Genomic DNA, 17,756 nt, shown 5'->3' on the forward strand with positions numbered 1-17,756 from the left:
CAATAGATGGGGGGAGGGGGGTTGTTACTTTGTGAGGGTGAAAAGGGTAACTATTGCATTGTTCTGTACACCTGAAACTAACAATAAAAAATATTAAAAAAAAATAAAGTGAGTTTTTAGACTGGCTAACCTAATTTTTAAATCTTTCTTTACAAACCTTTCTCATTACAGAAACAAAAGATCTGTGGGAGCTTGACTTTGCAGCATCACATGCTAGAACCTGTCCAGCGGATCCCCCGATATGAGATGCTCCTTAAGGACTACCTAAGGAAACTGCCCCCTGATTCTCCAGACTGGAATGATGCTAAAAGTAAATGCTTCTCCCCTTCCCCTTCTCTCTTCCATTATGGGATAATTCAGTGGCCACACAGTCTTGTGGTTCCAATGCAAGACAGGTCTCATAGCCACTTTAGTAAAATATGTGTCAGAAAATAGCCTAACTGGAAGTTGTTATCAGCACCTCAATAAGGCAAGCCCTTTTGAGCCCAAATCATAGGTTTAGAGCAATGCAAATCACACTTCTCATGCTGGTTTCATGTTAATCATTAACTCTAAAATATAAAACTATAGTCTTAGAGACATCTGGAATAGCAATACACAATTACCTTGTCACAGGAAGAATACAGCCATTCAGAATTACTAGTGCTGCTGGTTAATTAGATAGGTTGATGCATACCAAAAAAGTTAAGCTGGCATTTACTATGTAAAAATAACCTAAGCAAAGTTAGCTCTACCTGCTCAGAAGAGAAAATGGTGCTATTTAGTGTCGGTTAACATCTTTTCTGAGAAAACTTTATTCCTCTTCTGCTAGTTGTCTTTTATTTTTTTCGTTAGATTATCATGAAGGGCTTTTTTAAGGCTCAAGAGTTTCAATAAGAATGTCACTTTCTTGTGTACTTTTAAAAAATCAATTAGCCCTAAAAGGAAGAATGAAAGTTAAGAACTAAAAATGTAGTTCTTCAACAAGTACTAATAATACTGGTGTACAATCCTAAGGCATTGCTGCTTTCCCTAATAATTGCTTGTCTTCTATTGTAAGTGAGCCTTGACAAGAGATGACGAGCACAAGACACAATCTTTGATCTTGGAGCTTGGGTCTTTTTTTGAACACAGGCTCTGATATGATTCTGTCACCATCCAAGTGAGTCAGTGACCACAGGAACATCTCTTCTCCCCTTTCTCTTTCTGCATTGAGAACTTTCGTTGCTTGCCTTCTTCCACTTTCTGCTCATTTGTCCCAAGTGCTTGGTTTTAGTGGCAGAACTAGTGGTTGGATTGGGGGTGGGACTCACCACTGCTACTCAAACAGGTCTCCTGGGTAGTGGCCTGAGCCCCTCTTGTTTTGTCTCCTTTTACCATGGATCCTTTACCATGGAATGCACAGAATTGCCCCAATCAGGATAGTTCTCTAAAATATCAATACAAATTCAGTTTGTTCCATACTCCAAGTCTTTGCCTTCCTCTAAGGTGCCAATGTCAAAAATGACAAAGTCGGCAACATGGTAGCGTATTTTATTGCTGTTTTTGGTTTCCCATTGCTACTTTCACTAAAATTCTAAAGAAATAACAGAAGTGCCTTTAGAGACTGAAAAGTAGAACAGAAAACCACAAAAGTACATTTTATTCAGCCGTGGAACAAAGAAGACAGAAAATTTTGTCCAGAGGTGATAAGGTAGCTGTGATAACAGAATTAACCCGACCAGTAATCACAAGATAGAAAAGAAAGGAAGAGAGCAGGGAATGATTTAGGATTGAGAGCATCCCCTGGGGTTGAACCTGAAGGAGGCCTCAGCTTCCATGGCCCTCCACCAGCAGTGCCAGAGCTCCTACCTTGCTCATTCCAAAGAGTTCCCACTCCCATCTCTTGCTACCACCTGCCACCGCAACAAAACCTTCCATCAACATTGGCGTCAGAAGATTCTCTTTCATCTGACCCAGGCTGGGACTGGGAATGTGTTTTCCCAAAGAAAGTTGGTTATGCTTGGTGGCTAATTTGCTCATAAAACTATTAAAATAATACTGTTGAAATGTAGAAATTTGAGTTGGAAGACTTAGGTTCAAATGTGGCTCTTTAATATCATAGTTGTGTGACCTTAGCCAAGTCACATCACTCCATTTCTTTCACCTGCCAAATGGAACTAATACAATTTCCATTCAAGGCTTTATAAGAATTAATTGACATAATATATATGAAAGCACCTGGCAAAGTGCCTCGTACAAAGCTGGTGTACAAGGTCCATTATGGATTAAATGTACCTGTAAGCCTAATCATTGTATATGATTTTTTATGAGACAATACCCTAAAAAAAGAAAACAAAAGAAAATACCCTTTAAGTTCCAAGTGATCTGCTTACAAATGAACTTTTAAAAGTACCCAGTTTCTAAATGGAAATTGCCCCTGCTTTTATTATGTATCTTTGGTCTCATATTTCTTCTTTTCCTTCTTCTTTTTTCCAGATTTCTTCTTCTTATCATGTATAGCGTGTTTCAGCTATCTAACAGCATAGTAAGGACAACATATATTTATTTTATTTTCTTTTTCCCCCATTTAGAATCACTTGAAATTATATCTACAGCAGCGAGCCATTCTAATAGTGCAATAAGAAAAATGGTAAGTGGTTTTTCAGAGGAGACAGGAGTCTTCTAGTTAGAGAATTGTCAGTAATATAGACTAATATTATTTACCGGTTTCAATCAAAATGAATTGATATAGATGAACAAAAACGATTGTTTACAAAATATTTAGTGTTACCAGCAATAATCTCTTCTCCCAGGCTTTAATTTCCTCATAACTGATGTATTTTATACCAAAATTTATGTTTCGATTCAGTTACTTCTGAACTATTCGTGTTCTTGCTAAAGTTGTTGTATTTTTTAATTAATTTATTTATTTTAAACTTTATTGGGGATCAGTGTGTTTTTCCAGGATCCATCAGCTCCAAGTCAAGTTGTTGTTTCTGATCTAGTTGTGGAGGGCACAGCTCACTGTCCCATGTGGGAATTGAACTGGCAACCTTGGTGTTATGAGCCTGCGCTCTAACCACCTGAGCTAACTGGCCACTCCAAGGTTGTTATATTATTAAAGCCACTAAGGTAAAACCTCCTTATATTTGACCTTGCTGTGTTTTGTTTTATTTTCTTAGGAGAACCTAAAGAAACTCTTAGAGATTTATGAAATGTTAGGAGAAGAAGAAGACATTGTAAATCCTTCAAATGAACTAATAAAAGAAGGACAGATCCTCAAACTAGCTGCTCGGAACACATCAGCACAAGAACGCTACCTTTTCTTAGTGAGTATTATAGTGTGGGCAAATCACATAAGAGTAATTCTTGCACATTGTTATATACAGCTTGGACAAGTATGACGCTTGCTCACCAAAGCAATTATATCTAACCTGACACAGTCACCACTGTCAAGATGTCACATAAGGGAATGTCCTCAGTAACTGAAACTTGTTCTTTCAAGGGCACCAATCTTGTTTGGAAGTATTTTCTATAATTTTTCTGTGTACTTATCCTATGTAATTTACTTCATTAACACATACTAAAGACAGTTTAACCTTTCCATGTTGATCATAGCTGTCAGTGTATTTGTGGGGTATGATATGCTTTCTGGAATCTTCTTTTTCTCGTTTCAGATTTTTCTCTTTCCTTTCATTCTTATAGGCTAAAGGGTACCATTCCCTGGATATTTTGTCGGCATACTATTTCTTGACATCAGTTCTTTTCCTAATTCTCTCTAATCAGTACTTTTCATCTTTCTAGTGTGAAGAAATATGTAAGCAAGTTTGGAAAACTTGTGCCCGAAAAATCTATATGAAAAGTACATGAGTTTGCTACATAGTCCTATTCACTGCAGTCAGCACTTGTCCTTTCTCTCTCTGCCTGGAAATGACAATTAGTCTGGGGCTTATCTCAAATGTAAGAGCTCTTCTTCGGGTATCCAGGCTATTTATTTTTAGTCACTGGTAATTCCAGCTCCTTTTTATATCTAATGATATGATAATTATAGTAATAGCTGACATTGAGTAACAAGCTAACACTGAGTAATAGCTCAGTAAATGTAAGCTATTATTATGATTGTTGTTATAGGCAAAGAAACAGAGAGACATTGGTAAGGAGGTTTGCCCAGTGACTGGCACACATTACAGTCTCAGGATGTTACTCACATCTGACTTTTCTGCTGCAAAGCAGTCATCTCACCACCATAATATGAATTGTCTTTGGGGGAATTCAAGGTTTCTGTTGTCTGGAAGGGAAATTTATAAGAATTAATTGTCATGCAGAGGGGTGTTCTCATTTTTTTAAAAAAAGAACATACGGTCACCATTTGACCCAGCAGCTCTACTCTAAGTTTGTATAACTCAAGAAAATTGAAAACATATGTCTACACAAAACTTGTACATGAATAGTCATATTGAAATTATTCATAATAACCAAAAGGTGGAAACAACCTAAATGTTCATCAACTGATCAATGGGTAAGCAAAACATGGTATATTCATGCAATGGACTATTACATGGCAATAAAAGGGAATCAAATACTGATACGTGGATGAACTGAAAACACTGTGTCAAGTGAAAGAAGCTATTCGCAAAAGGCTGCACATGTATGATTCCATTTATATGAAATGTCCAGAATAGTCAAATCCATAAAACCTGGATGTAAGGAGTGATTGCCTAGGGCTGGTGGAGAGAAGGAAATAGACATGGGGTTTCCACTGGGAGTCATGAAATGTTCTAGAACTAGATAGTAGTGATCATTGCGCAATTTACAACTATATTAAAAACCATGAATTGAACATTTTTAAAGGGTAAATTTTATGGTATATACATTATATCTCAACATTTTTAAATATATAGATGTTATCCAAATTAACTATAAAAGTCTGCATTTGAGCTCAACAGAAGTACTTCACCTTTCAGCGCTTGTAAAGTGAGCTAAACATAAATCAGGTGCACGTGAAGCCCTGTCAGGGTTCAGGGGTCTACTTATTTTGAAATGTAGGTTTTGTTATTCGGGGATGGTGAGGCCACCATATAGAAGACAGTTGCCATTGCAAAGACAGTTATACTCACAGACCCCAGAAAGAGGGGGCATGCCACACCATGGAGGGCACTACATGGTAAAGCATCAGAGTCACGAGGCAGAGGAAACAAGCTTAAAGCTTGAGTAGAACCTTATTGTGGTTTCTGCAAGCGGAAAAAGGCAGGGTGGAAGAAATAGGTTTAGGATTCCCTAGCATAAATAATTTTATCAGACTCTGGGGCTTGGGGCCATGGTCTGGGACCCGCCCTGGGGTGATGAGGACAGAGGAATTACTGACTCAGTGAGAGCCTGATGAAAGAGGTGTCCCGGTGTGTGTGCTGTCTGGGTTGGTTGGTTTCCATATGAAAGGCATGTTTGCAGATGTCATTTACTGTCTCTAGAAATCGAAAGGGGCAGTTCCTTCAATGTCAGCAAGGCATGAAGCATCAAAAATACAGATTCAAGAGGCATGCTTAATACACTGTTCTGGGCAAAATGCACAGGAATCAGTGTCTTCCCTTTGTCTTTACCCTGCTTTGAGGCACTTAGGTAATTTTCCTTTCCCCTTTTCCACATTAGTGTTCCAGTTTCTATAGCTAAACTTTTAACTCTGTCTAACCAGTTGCCTTAGTTTAATTTTCACATTTGAGAATTATTCTGGAAATAGTTTTAGGTTGAATACCTTGATGTAGAGCCAAATTAAGCAGCTTTTTGGAGGACAAATGGCAAAGGGCCTTGGGAGAATACAGTAATAGTAACTTTGAGGCAAGGGCCCATCTTGGTCTAGTTATTATAAGCTATCAAACACATCATGCCATTGCCTCCTGGGAAAATGGAGTCACACAGCAGGAATTTTAGGAAAACCACATTTATCTTTTGAAGACCATCTTAGAAGCGTTTTCCTGCAGTGTTCATTCTTTAATCCTCCCCCTCTTATACTGTACTTGTCACAGAATTGCTTCTCTCACCAGCACACTTTTATTCCCATAGAGCTTCTTGTGTTTTTCTTTTTAATGTAGAAACCTCAGATGTACCATTTTTATTCTCGCTCTCTAGAAAGAAAATGAGGGCTACTTTTCTGTTTCCTACTCTGGGATGTTACATTTGTCTGGAAAGTCAAGTTATATTTAGAATCTGATTTTGGCTTTTTCTAAAACAAACTTTAATGAAACAGTCACTGGGGAGACATGAAATTGAATTATTTCAGTCAAATAAATATACTTTAAGAGACTTGAAAGAAATAGTTAAATAACACTGGGGATCAAGGAGGGGGAACCTTCCTAAACTTTTTTAGTACAACTGAGACTTGCTTCTAGGTTTTGGCACAGCCTAGCACTCCTAGACTTGCCTTGCCAGCCAGAGATTGCCTTGTCAATAACTACTTCTGCACAGTAGGCATGGAATTAAAAAGGAACGTGCTATGCTGAAAGGAAAAGTTTATCTACTTGATGCTACAGTTGCTATAACTTCCTTTTTCAGTACTAGTGTGAACCCAGAGAAAAGGTGGCAGTGGCTTTTACCACAGGAGCAAGGTCACAGAGGGAACACGACTAGCTAGCTACCTAATTCCTTTACACATAGGGTATCTTATACTTTGTAAGCGATATTTTATATCCTTCAAGAGGTCTCACCTTCACCTCTTGGAAGAAGAGAAAGAGTATTTATTGACTAGCATTGAGTTGTGATCTGAGTTTTAAAAGGCTAATATATAGTTATTGACAATAAGGAACGTGAAGTCCTACTTAGGAAGACTACAGTAGGGGAAATGTAATCCTGAAAGCATGAAAGGGAAAGAGAAACATGTCATTCATTATAAGATGGTCTGTCATCTTGTATTACTTCCGTAACTCCGAAAAGCAAATGCTAAGAACGTCCACATTCGTGGACTTGTGTTTCTATAAAATAGCAAGAATTTACTGGACTTTATAAAATGAACTTGAGTACAAGGATCAGATAACTCGGAAATTTTATGTCAAAACATTACATTTGTCACTCAGTTTGCAGAAAAATTTGGTTTTCTGTTGCTATCTTGAAAGTGTGAGTCCTGTCCATTTTGATGGTGGCTCTGCAGGTCCTGTTGCACCCTTCATGGCCTTCACCAAATGCCCTCCTTAAAAGGCCTTGATAGAAGAAAAGAAATGGTAACATGAGCAGGTAGCAGGCTAGCTGTTACCTTAATCAGGCTGGGATGGTGATGAGAACCTTTCAAAGTGTTTTCAAATCTCTAAGTCCTGTGGACTACAATGAGGCTCTGATTGCCATAGTTAGAATACAGCAGACAGTTAGTGATCAGGCGTAGGTCATTAGCATTCTCTTCTAGATGTGTAAATTTGAAATGTGGTGCGGAGATATATCTGATAAAATGTATTTTGTGTTCTTTAATCATCCAGTTGTGGAAATGAAATTTATGATACTGGTTACAGGAAGTTGCAAAATAATATATGAGGAACTGGTGAGAAACTGGCTTTCTGAATGAATACAACGGATGGTCTCACATAAACAAGTTGAAGTATGGTTAAATATCCATCAACATTTCTTATCTTTATGGCTATGTGGAGCCAGACAGAGGACCTGGCAGAAGAGGACATCTTTCCTCATTTAATCCTCTCAACAACCTGTGACTTTTACAGATAATAATCCTGAGACATTCGAGGTCACATCGCACACAATGGTTTAAGGCTCCAAGGTGCTCTTGTCTTAGAAAAATATATGTAATTTTAAAATAGTGCAAGAAAGAAATATGAAGTAGGAAGATAGGTATGGCCCTTCTTTAGGAATCTGCCTACAAATTAACCTATATCCAGAGGGTGCCCCAAAAAATGTATGCACATTTTAAGAAAAAAAAGCTGTATTAAAATTGTAATAATATATACCGATAACAAAAGATGAATACAAGCCAAGTTTATACCTTTTTTGGCACCTTCGGTATTTAGACTTTCATCCTTTTCCATGTTTTGATATATTCAGTGTGAATTAAATGCCCTCCCAAAATCATTGTTTGGGCCTGATTAGCAGGTTCATTGTAGACTAGAAATGAGGCACTACACATAATTTGATTCAGTTGGAAAATAAAGCTTTTCAGTTTTAAAAGTAGATCCCGTAAAGACCTTTAAAGACTCTTTGCTAAAATAGGTGACTTTTCTGTTAATTCATGCATGATGAATTATTAAGCAAGATGTGGGCCAGTGTAAAACAGTGACTTAGTTATTTACATAGAGTTAATGTGCTAACCCAACGTGTTCTAATGAAATTGAAACTAATAATTTTGGCTATTTTTAACTTAACATTAAACACACTGATAAAAATAATTGCTAAATATTACACTTTGTCCTCTAGCAGCTGTTACAGAATTGCTCTCTAAGACACAACAATTAGAAATTTTTGTTGTTTGAGGATTTCAACTTATATGGTTGAGAATAGCTTGAGAACTTCAGTTGCTGGTAGATAGAAGATTCTTAATAAACTGTTGCTGAATTCAATTGAACTAATTTTTTTAATAGTACAAAATGATTGGTTTACTTAAATTCAATAAAACATTTATCAATCAACAAAGGGAAGTATATGTGATAAATTCTAAAATACAATTTTGACATAAGCATAAAATCTCAATATAGTATTTAAATAATTTTGCTCACATAGAAACTATGATATTCCTTGGAAATTCCTTGGAGTATTGTCTAAAGCTACTTTCAATATTCTTCACTTTTCTGTCTCTCCTTTGTTTTCCTGTTTATTCATATGTGTTCTGCTTCCCTGCAGTTCAACAACATGTTGCTGTACTGTGTGCCAAGATTCAGCTTGGTGGGCTCTAAATTCACAGTTCGAACCAGGGTTGGCATTGATGGAATGCAAATTGTAGAGACTCACAATGAGGAATATCCACACACTTTCCAGGTATCTGGGAAAGAGAGAACACTAGAACTGCAAGCCAGGTAAGAGAACCATTGCTATCACACAGCTTTCCAAAAGCATCAGAATGAATCATAGGATAGAATAATTCTGAGGATCTTGACCAAGTGAATGCTACAGACCTCTGGGAATCTGGTTGGACATAAGTGGGGAGGTGTAAGGTCTTGAAAAACAGGAATTATGTCTTCCCTTGTGATTCTTCCATAGAACCTACAATAGTGGTTTTCAGACAGTAAGCATTCAGTGAATGATATTTATTCTTCAGATTTACAAGGTGCTCAGAGAATGAAGTTGTTACATTTAAGCCAGAGCTTTGAGTCTTGTAGGAAAAGTTTCCCCTTACCCTTTTTCCCTCCATTGTTCTTTTGGTTCACAAATGTTTACTGATGCTTATTATTCCATGGTGAAAGTCGAAGAAGCTTTAACTATCAGTTCTTCAGAGGCTCTGCATTCATGGGACTTAATGGCACTTTGATGGAAAGAATATTTGGAGGAGGCAGGGTGGAAAAGGTAATGGTTCTCCTGCCACAGTTGAAGGATACATGGAGGAGGCCATTTGGGGCTCTAGTGGCCTCTAGCAACCAGGACTTCTGGAAAGGGTGTCTCCTCTTATAAAAGGGTGTCTCCTCTTATATACTTTACTGAGTGGAGGAGAAAGAGTTGGAGTTCTAACAATCTGCCCGCTAGCATAACCATGTTTGGAAAGAAAAAAATACATGAGAACCACCACGATATATCACAGCTACCTCATGCCGAACCACTGGAAGACAGTGTACTGTCAGGTTTTTAAATCACTGCTTTTGAACTCTCATCCATTTATTCTATAAAGACCTAGCATGGTGAAAATTGGGATACTCCAAAAAGCCACAGGTCAGAGGGTTACGTACCAATCCTAGCTTGATGCTTCCGATACCCTAGAATCCGTGGAAAGTCAAAGAGCATGTGTCTTCCTTGGCACCAATAATAGCATGTGGTTCTGGCTGCTCAGGTGAATTCACCCTGAATATTTATACTTATTAACTGCCTAAAAGCTTAAATTTTAGACTTTCAAAAGAGAATAAATCAGTTTAGCAGGAATCTATGCCCTGGAGTTAGGGAACTGGTGAAATTACAGTTGTGGAAGATGTGGTAGGCTTGGAAAGTTTGAAGAAATAGCCACCCAGTTCTTTGATTTCCCACAGAAAATATGTACTGAGCCTGGCATTACTGAGGGAGCTGTCAGGACACTGCTCTGAGGATTAGAAGGTGGCATTTCAAGCATGAGTTTAAATGGTGGAGGGCTTGGTTTTGAACATCGTAGTTTTTCTACCTTATCATGATGGGTTTTGGGCCCCGGCCATCAAAGCCCAGAGAAGAAGGATGATTTTGACTAGCTGAGTGATTGGACCTGGCCATAAGGACTCACCAGTGGTTCTGATCACCATAGAAGTCTTCAGGGCAGAAGAATGAAGGTGCTGCTGGCTGTGAAGTATCAGCACGCTTTCACACCTGCAAACCCTAGAGGTGTGTCTGAACAGCAGAAGGGAGATTATCAAGGTTTCTTGTGTTGCCTAAATGGGGACTCTGGCCTTTCGTTAACAGGTCAGGCTGTTTTCTTTTTAGGAGAGGGCTAATTCATGAGGAATTTTCTTAAGTATAGGTAGCTATCACTTTGTAGAGTTCCAATATGCAGTATGGGATATATTCTAATTAGTACTGAAAATATGGTCCTTTTTCCTTAAGTTTCTTATTCCCCTAATATCATTGCTCTGGTTATATTTATGATTATATGGTGAATTGAAGATCTAAATTAAGTAATTATTTTTCATCTAGTCTATAATGACTCTCTCAATAATGAAGATAAACATCGATGGTTCCAGAAAGGTAGAATGTTAGAGAGATTACATGGAACCCAAAATTGGATATATAGAGAGAATTCACTTCTGAAGCCACCTGGGAAAAAAGGGTCTGCTTTCTTGCTAAACGAGCTAGCCTCAAGACTGACTCCTTATAATCTGTGCATGCTTGCATATTCAAAGGCATCTAAAGTATTCCTGTTTTATATAAAGTTTTTATTAAGTGATTTTATATTGTTAAATGGATATAAAAATATAGCGGTAAGTAAACTAAACAAAGGAGTAAAAACAAAAAATCTGCCATGATTGAGAAAGTAAAACAAAAAGCACCAAAGATTTGTCAAGTTTCTTTGCATTTAAAAGGCTAAAAGCAGTCTTGCAAATAACTGCTTTATTTCAGGGCAACAGAGCTGATTTTGTGGGGACAGGGCACAGCAGTATGGAGAATTTATTTATTAATTTTTTTTAAAGATTTTTTTATTGGGGAATTGCGGGAGGGGAACAGTGCTGGGAAATCTGGGAAGGGGAACAGACAAGTTGCTGTCCTTTTGTTCTTCAGTCTAGTTGTGGAGGACGTCGCTTCACTGGCCCATGTTGGTATTATCATTTCACTCTTCCTGGGTGAGGTGGTTGCTCGCCGGCCGCTCACGGAGGCTCTTGGCAGCTCACTCTGGCTGCCAGCCACTCACTGTAGCTCATGGCAGCCCACTGCAGCAGGGGCTGCAGCCTACACTGTCGCTGGCAACTCATGGCAGCCCAGGTCTAGGTCGAGCTGTTGTTTACCATCTCAGCTGTAGAGGGCACAGCATCACTGGCTCTCATGTGGGATCCGAACCGGGGCCCTACTGCTCAGAGCTGGCATCCCAAGCCAACTCCCAACCAACGTGCCACTCGGCTGGCTCCGAGAAATCTTTTTTTGAGGGGCAATGTTGAAGGCCCACCACCTCCACCAAGGTTCTTGGTCCAGGGTTCCCCAGATGAACAATAAGCAGACTCTTCCATTTGACAGACACAGATTCCAATACACCGTGGTGCTCAATAATAAATTTACTGGAAAGATGGTGTCACAGAAGCAAACCTGCCAGACTCATGCATACTCGTATGTGACACCTGTGGGACCAACGCATGTGACATTCAGGCTGGAACTCACACTTAGCCCTAGCCTATCAAACACATGCAAATAGAGCCCACCCACTCTTTGACCCTCTTGAAAATCCTTCAGTTGGGGATCTTAGTCCAGAGTTTACTAAAGGGTTTTTTTCTACCTTAGTATATAACAACAATCAGCTACATAAGTTACCTGCAAAGGAGATGAAATAAAACTTGTTTTAACTGGAAAACAGGGGACTTGACTATAGTCAAAGAAATTTTTTCCCAACAGAAAATTATTAAATACTTCCAAATCAGAAAACCAAGAGGTATGTCTGAACAACAGAAGAGAGATTATCAAGGTTTCTTGGGTTGCCTAAATGGGGACTATTAATCTGTGAAACTTCCTTCCTACAGGTGTTAAAATGTTTTGTTTCGCTTTATCTATTGTATAATCGGTTAGGTATGATATTGCCTGAAGCCTCCTAGCAAAATAAAATTAAATTGTGTATCAAAGGAAATGTTAAGTAGCTCCCTAAGGCCTTACAAATATATTTTCAATTCTCAAGGATGATTATAATCTTTTTTAAGCTGGGCTGTGACTAGTAGCCTTTAAAAGTCTCATCTGTTTTTATAAAGGTGAATTGGAAGATTAGTTGTATATACAGGATAATGCTAGATCTACAGTTACCTGATACATACAGCTAGATGATGGTTGTTTAATTTTATGTCAGGGCAGTTGAACAGAAGCTAAACTTATCTCTTGCCATCAAATATAATGTATACCAAAGTAAATGGATAGCCTAAAATTCTGTTTAAGAATTTATTTGTTCAATTGCCAGAGATTCTGTTTAATTTTGATTGTAACTCCTTGAACATCCCTGAATTTTCCAGAAAGTTGGGACAACATTAAAACACACTTTTATTCACCAGGTGTAACTCATTAATGATCTCTGCATTCAGTTTAATTTTGTTTTGTTTTAGTTCTGAACAAGACAAAGAAGAATGGATCAAGGTAAACCTGATTTCTATTTTCATTTTTTGGTAACACCTATATGTATTCACAAACACGCACATATTGTTGTAATGTACACACGTTGTAGTCATCGAATCAGGGTCACTTAAGTTTTAAGGTGATTTCCACCATAAATATTTGTTTAATAAAGTAGTTTCGTTAATTTGTATGTGATACTCTAATGTGTGCTTTGAATTTTATTTATATTTTAGGCCCTTCAGGAGACTATCGATGCTTTCCAGCAGAGGCATGAAACCTTCAGAAATGCAATTGCAAAGGATAATGACATTCATTCAGAGGTTTCCGTAAGTTGAATTAAATTTTTAACTTTAAGCTGTTTTCTCTTTGCAGTTACAAAAGATCTAGCTGGTCATTTTGTTCTCCAGCCTTTTTCTCTTGTGATGCCAGAACTGGCTATTTAGACAGAAATCTCATTCCTTCTTTGATGAATACAATAGTGAGTGCCTTTTCATACTGCTTAAACTTCCTTGAACCTTTTACTTCTCTTTCTGGGTCTAGAGTGTCAGAACATGGTATGAGCAATGTTATTAAAGTGTTTTTAATGACTGAATAAAAATGACAGGTTTTTTTCTATTAAAATTGAGTCCCTCTTTCTTTTTTAGACTGCTGAGCTAGGGAAAAGAGCCCCAAGATGGATCCGAGATAATGAAGTAACGATGTGTATGAAATGTAAAGAGTCTTTCAATGCACTGACAAGGAGAAGGCATCACTGTCGAGCATGTGGACATGTAAGTGAGATTTCTTGGTCATTAAGGTTATGTTTTGTAACATCATCAACTTAGAAAAAAAAACCAAAAAGAATCGTTCAGTAAATCACTTCAACGACAAGATTATTTTAGTGACAACTGTGTGCAAAGCACTGTGCTGGGTCCTGGAGAAAAACTGGTAAGCAAAATGATACCTAGCTTCACAAAGCTTACATTCTGATGGTGAAAATAGACCAATGTCCAGTAAATGGACAAATAAACCTTTGAAATTACTGTAAATGCAATAAGGAAGGAATCAAGAAGTTAAAAATGGAGAATAATGGTAAAGAAGGAGGATTTGGAACCAATTTTAGCTAGAAAAATGAAGGCTTATCTGAGGGGTTGATATTTCAGCTGCTGCCTAAAAGGTGAGAAAGAGCTAACCATCGGAAGGGAGGTGGGGAGAGTGCTCAGGCAGTGAGAATCTGTATGCCAAAAACCCTGAGGTCGGAAAGAGCGTGGTCAATTCCTGAGACTGCGAAAAGGTTATATGGTGAGAGCATAATGAATAGGGTGAAGTGTGACATAAGAAATAGTTAGAGAAATAACCAAAGAAGTTGATGGCTTTGAGAAAATAAGGGATGGAACCTTTTTTCTCAATTTCATCATACTGGACCCTGTAAGCATAAATGGAAGTTCAGGCTTTTGATGGAAATTTCCCTCCATTATAACAGAAAGGAAAAAGGGAAAGATGGGCGCATTGTGGGTGTGTTTGTAATTTGGTGGTGGAAAATGAGGGAATTTAGGTCTGATGACGTGTATATTTTCATTGAAGGATGAGGAAGGGTCATCAGCCAAAAGTGAAAGGGGCAGAAAGGGAGGTGGGGGAGATTCCAGAAGGAGAGCTAAGTATGAAACGGTTGTCTCTGAGCAGGGAAAGCGAGCCTATCAGAGAAACAAAGGTGCCCATTAAAGATTTGTGATTACAAATTTAAAAGGGCACACTACTTCATTTAATGGCAATGATAGTTCTCTAACAACTCAAGCTAGAAAAGGCACATAACAGGTTTTCAGCAGTTGAGTTGTTTCATATGCAAAGAATGATAAGGAACAAAGCATGAAATGAAGCTGGAGAGAGGTAGCAGCAGGTTTTGGAGAGCCTTATAAACCAAGTTGAAAATTATATGCTTTCCTCTAAAAAGCAACGAGTAACCATAAAGGAAGGTAGGCATTACAGTGTTATGGTCTAATATATTATTAATATGATTAAGTGCAATTTTTATTGGTAGTTCTTTTAGATTAGTCTCAGACTACAGATTTAGTCTTCCTTTTTTCCTAAGTTTTGACTCAGCGAGACAGTTTTGTAACCAAAATTAAATTGATAGCAAACATTCTTTTTTCCTCAGGGTAAGACTTTAAAAAACTTATCATTGAGTTTGCTTGAAATGATGTCAGGCACTGACATACTTGCCTTCGGTAAACAAACAAAAATGTGTTTGAGGGGGCTAGCCAAGTGGCTCAGTTGGTTAAAAGCTTGCTCAAGAGTGCGAGCTCTGAGCAACAGTGGTTCTATTCCCGGCCCGAGCTGAGCTGCCACTGAGCTGCCAACAGGTGGCAGGATGGCTCAGCTAAAAAAATAAATAAATAAAAATAAAAACAAACAAACAAAAAAAAACCCCAAAAAACAAAAATGTGTTTGAATGTAGATCATCAAAATACTGTGGTATGATTTAAATATAAGATATTTGTTGATAGGAATTTACAGATACAGACATATCTAATTCTAAATCCCAGAGTAATTTCATTGTAATTATGAGAAAACAGTAAATTGTTTTTATCATGAGTTTTTCAAGCAGTGAACCTAAACCAGAAGTTTTATTGATATTTATATTTCTTAAATAGAGTTTATCCACTATAAATTGGGGGAAAATATACTTCTAGAAGCAAGAGGATAACTTTTTTAAACTGGAAGGTTTTTTGTTTGTTTTTTTTTTAATTATCCTGTAATAATTAAGAAAAATACCATTCATTAAGAAATAGCATCTATTCATTATAGTCATTCATTCCTTAGCAGCCTATAGATGTTTATTGTGTGCTGGTGAGCAAAATATACAAGGACAATCTCGTAGAGCTTACAGCCTAGTTTGGGCAACAAACATTATTCAAATAATCACACAAGTGTATGAGTATAACCTGTAGTCAGTGCATGAAAAAGAGTACAGGGAACTTTAGTAGCACAGTGACAAGAAGTGTGCTCTATTCTGGAAGTTAGAGTCGTCTTCCTTGAAGAAGTAGGATTCTGAGTCAACAGTGTCTGAAGGATGAAGCAGAGATAAGAGAGGGAGGGAGCACAGCACTTTGGGGGGCTGTAGAAGCCAGTGTCACTAAAGATACAGGGAGTAAGAGGGGCAGATTATACAGGATTTGTAGGCCACAGTTGAGAATTTGTTCATTATCCAAGAGCAAAGGGAAGACCGAAGGATTTTAAGGAGAGGAGAAACATATCAGAGTAGCATTTTTAAGAGAGCATCTGATGCTGTTTGGAAAATAACTTGGAGGGGTATAAGAGTAGAGGCCTGGAGGCCAGTAAGAATGCTACAAGGAGCAGTCACGAGGCTGTCACAATCAAACTAGCACACTGATAGCTTGGACTCAGGTAATTACAAGGAAGAGGTAGAAAAATGGACAGATCGAAAGACTATTTAAGGGGTAAAATCAGCAGGACTTTGTAATATGATGGCTCTCGGGGGAGAGCTGTAGAGAGGTGTTGGGCATGATCCTAGGTTTCTGACTGGACATGACTGGTTAGATAGGGGTGCTATCTCTCTCCTGTGATAGGGAGCACTTGGGGAGGGGGACAAGTGGGGGAGGGTGGTGTAAGGGGAGAACTGAGGGCAGGGAAGATCAAGAGTTCGTTTTGGGAGGCTATCGATGAAATATCCGGGGTTATGAAGAGTAATGGTCTGGACCAAGCCTTTGAAGATCTCCTACCTTTAGAGGCCAGAAAGAGAAAGGTAAGCAAGCAGAGCCCATCACAAACAGCATTATAATACCATGATAAATACTCCTAATGTTCATGAAGATATTCTTAGTCTAATAAAAATTTGCCTTTTATAGTTAATTATTTCTCATTTGTGTTATCACTATAACTGATTATTGCTTAAATCTTATTCTTTAAGTAGGATTATTCACTCTTCATTATCTTTTCTAATTTAAGGTGGTTTGTTGGAAGTGTTCTGATTACAAAGCTCAACTTGAATATGATGGTGGTAAATTGAACAAAGTTTGTAAAGACTGTTACCAAATAATAAGTGGATTCACAGACAGTGAAGAAAAGAAAAGGAAAGGAATTTTAGAGGTATGAAACATTAAATGTTGGATATCTTTTGGATTTTTATACAAGGAACATAGAATTGTATTTTAACCCTGAAGAATACAAATAACATATTTGGTTATTACTTAGTATTTAACAACTTGGAGAACTGCAAACAAGATTCATACTTTTGTTCTATATTGCTGGATTTTGGGGTCATATTTGGTTGTCTAGAAAGAAAGGCAGTGCTATGTTAAACCAACATGCATTTGAGAGTAAAATATATTGTTATTTTTAAGGTAGCTATAGTTAAATATTATAGTATTAATTGTCTTCTAATGCCCAAATTATTATAGTATATTTTTTTCATAGGAAAGCTTGTTTCTCAATTTCATTATACTGGCTTTGTAAACCACTGCATGAAATTATTAAAATTTAGATTAAATATTACTTTATTACATGAAAAACTCTTCCAACTTATTGCATTGAAAGAATCATTTAGGGCCGGCCGAGTAGCACGTTGGTTAAGAACTGGCTTGGGATGTCAGAGGGCCCCGGTTCGGATCCCACATATGAGGGCCAGTGACACTGCCCTCCACAGCTAAGATGCTGAACAACAGCTCAACCTGGAGCTGGGCTGCTGTGAGTCACCAGTGACGGCATAGGCTGTCCCCTGCTGCAGTGAGCTGCCATAAGCTACCATGTGTAGCTGGCAGCCATCGCGAGCGGCCAGCAGCCGCAGTGAGCGGCCATCCAGAGGCCAGCGACTGATCTGCCTCGCCCGGGAAGAGCGCAATGATGGTGCCAACTTGGGCTAGTGAAGCAACATCCTCCACAACTAGACTGAAGAACAAAACAAC

At 38.1% G+C, this 17,756-nt stretch overlaps 1 protein-coding gene across 5 annotated transcripts in view; it reads left to right on the top strand.

Annotated features, from left to right (window-relative positions):
• FGD4 (FYVE, RhoGEF and PH domain containing 4) overlaps window positions 1-17,756 on the top strand; it is a 219,976-nt gene that overhangs the window by 193,086 nt on the left and 9,134 nt on the right. For all 5 annotated transcript variants that reach the window (XM_019625681.1, XM_019625686.1, XM_019625683.1 and 2 more), the window contains exons 8-15: window positions 172-310; window positions 2,553-2,611; window positions 3,144-3,290; window positions 8,788-8,960; window positions 12,846-12,876; window positions 13,089-13,181; window positions 13,500-13,625; window positions 16,801-16,941. In XM_019625681.1, the coding sequence (XP_019481226.1) occupies window positions 172-310; window positions 2,553-2,611; window positions 3,144-3,290; window positions 8,788-8,960; window positions 12,846-12,876; window positions 13,089-13,181; window positions 13,500-13,625; window positions 16,801-16,941 (909 nt within the window). The remainder of the gene's footprint in view (window positions 1-171; window positions 311-2,552; window positions 2,612-3,143; window positions 3,291-8,787; window positions 8,961-12,845; window positions 12,877-13,088; window positions 13,182-13,499; window positions 13,626-16,800; window positions 16,942-17,756) is intronic.

Source organism: Hipposideros armiger, unplaced genomic scaffold (assembly GCF_001890085.2).
Source record: "Hipposideros armiger isolate ML-2016 unplaced genomic scaffold, ASM189008v1 scaffold_638, whole genome shotgun sequence".
Taxonomy (NCBI): domain Eukaryota; kingdom Metazoa; phylum Chordata; class Mammalia; order Chiroptera; family Hipposideridae; genus Hipposideros; species Hipposideros armiger.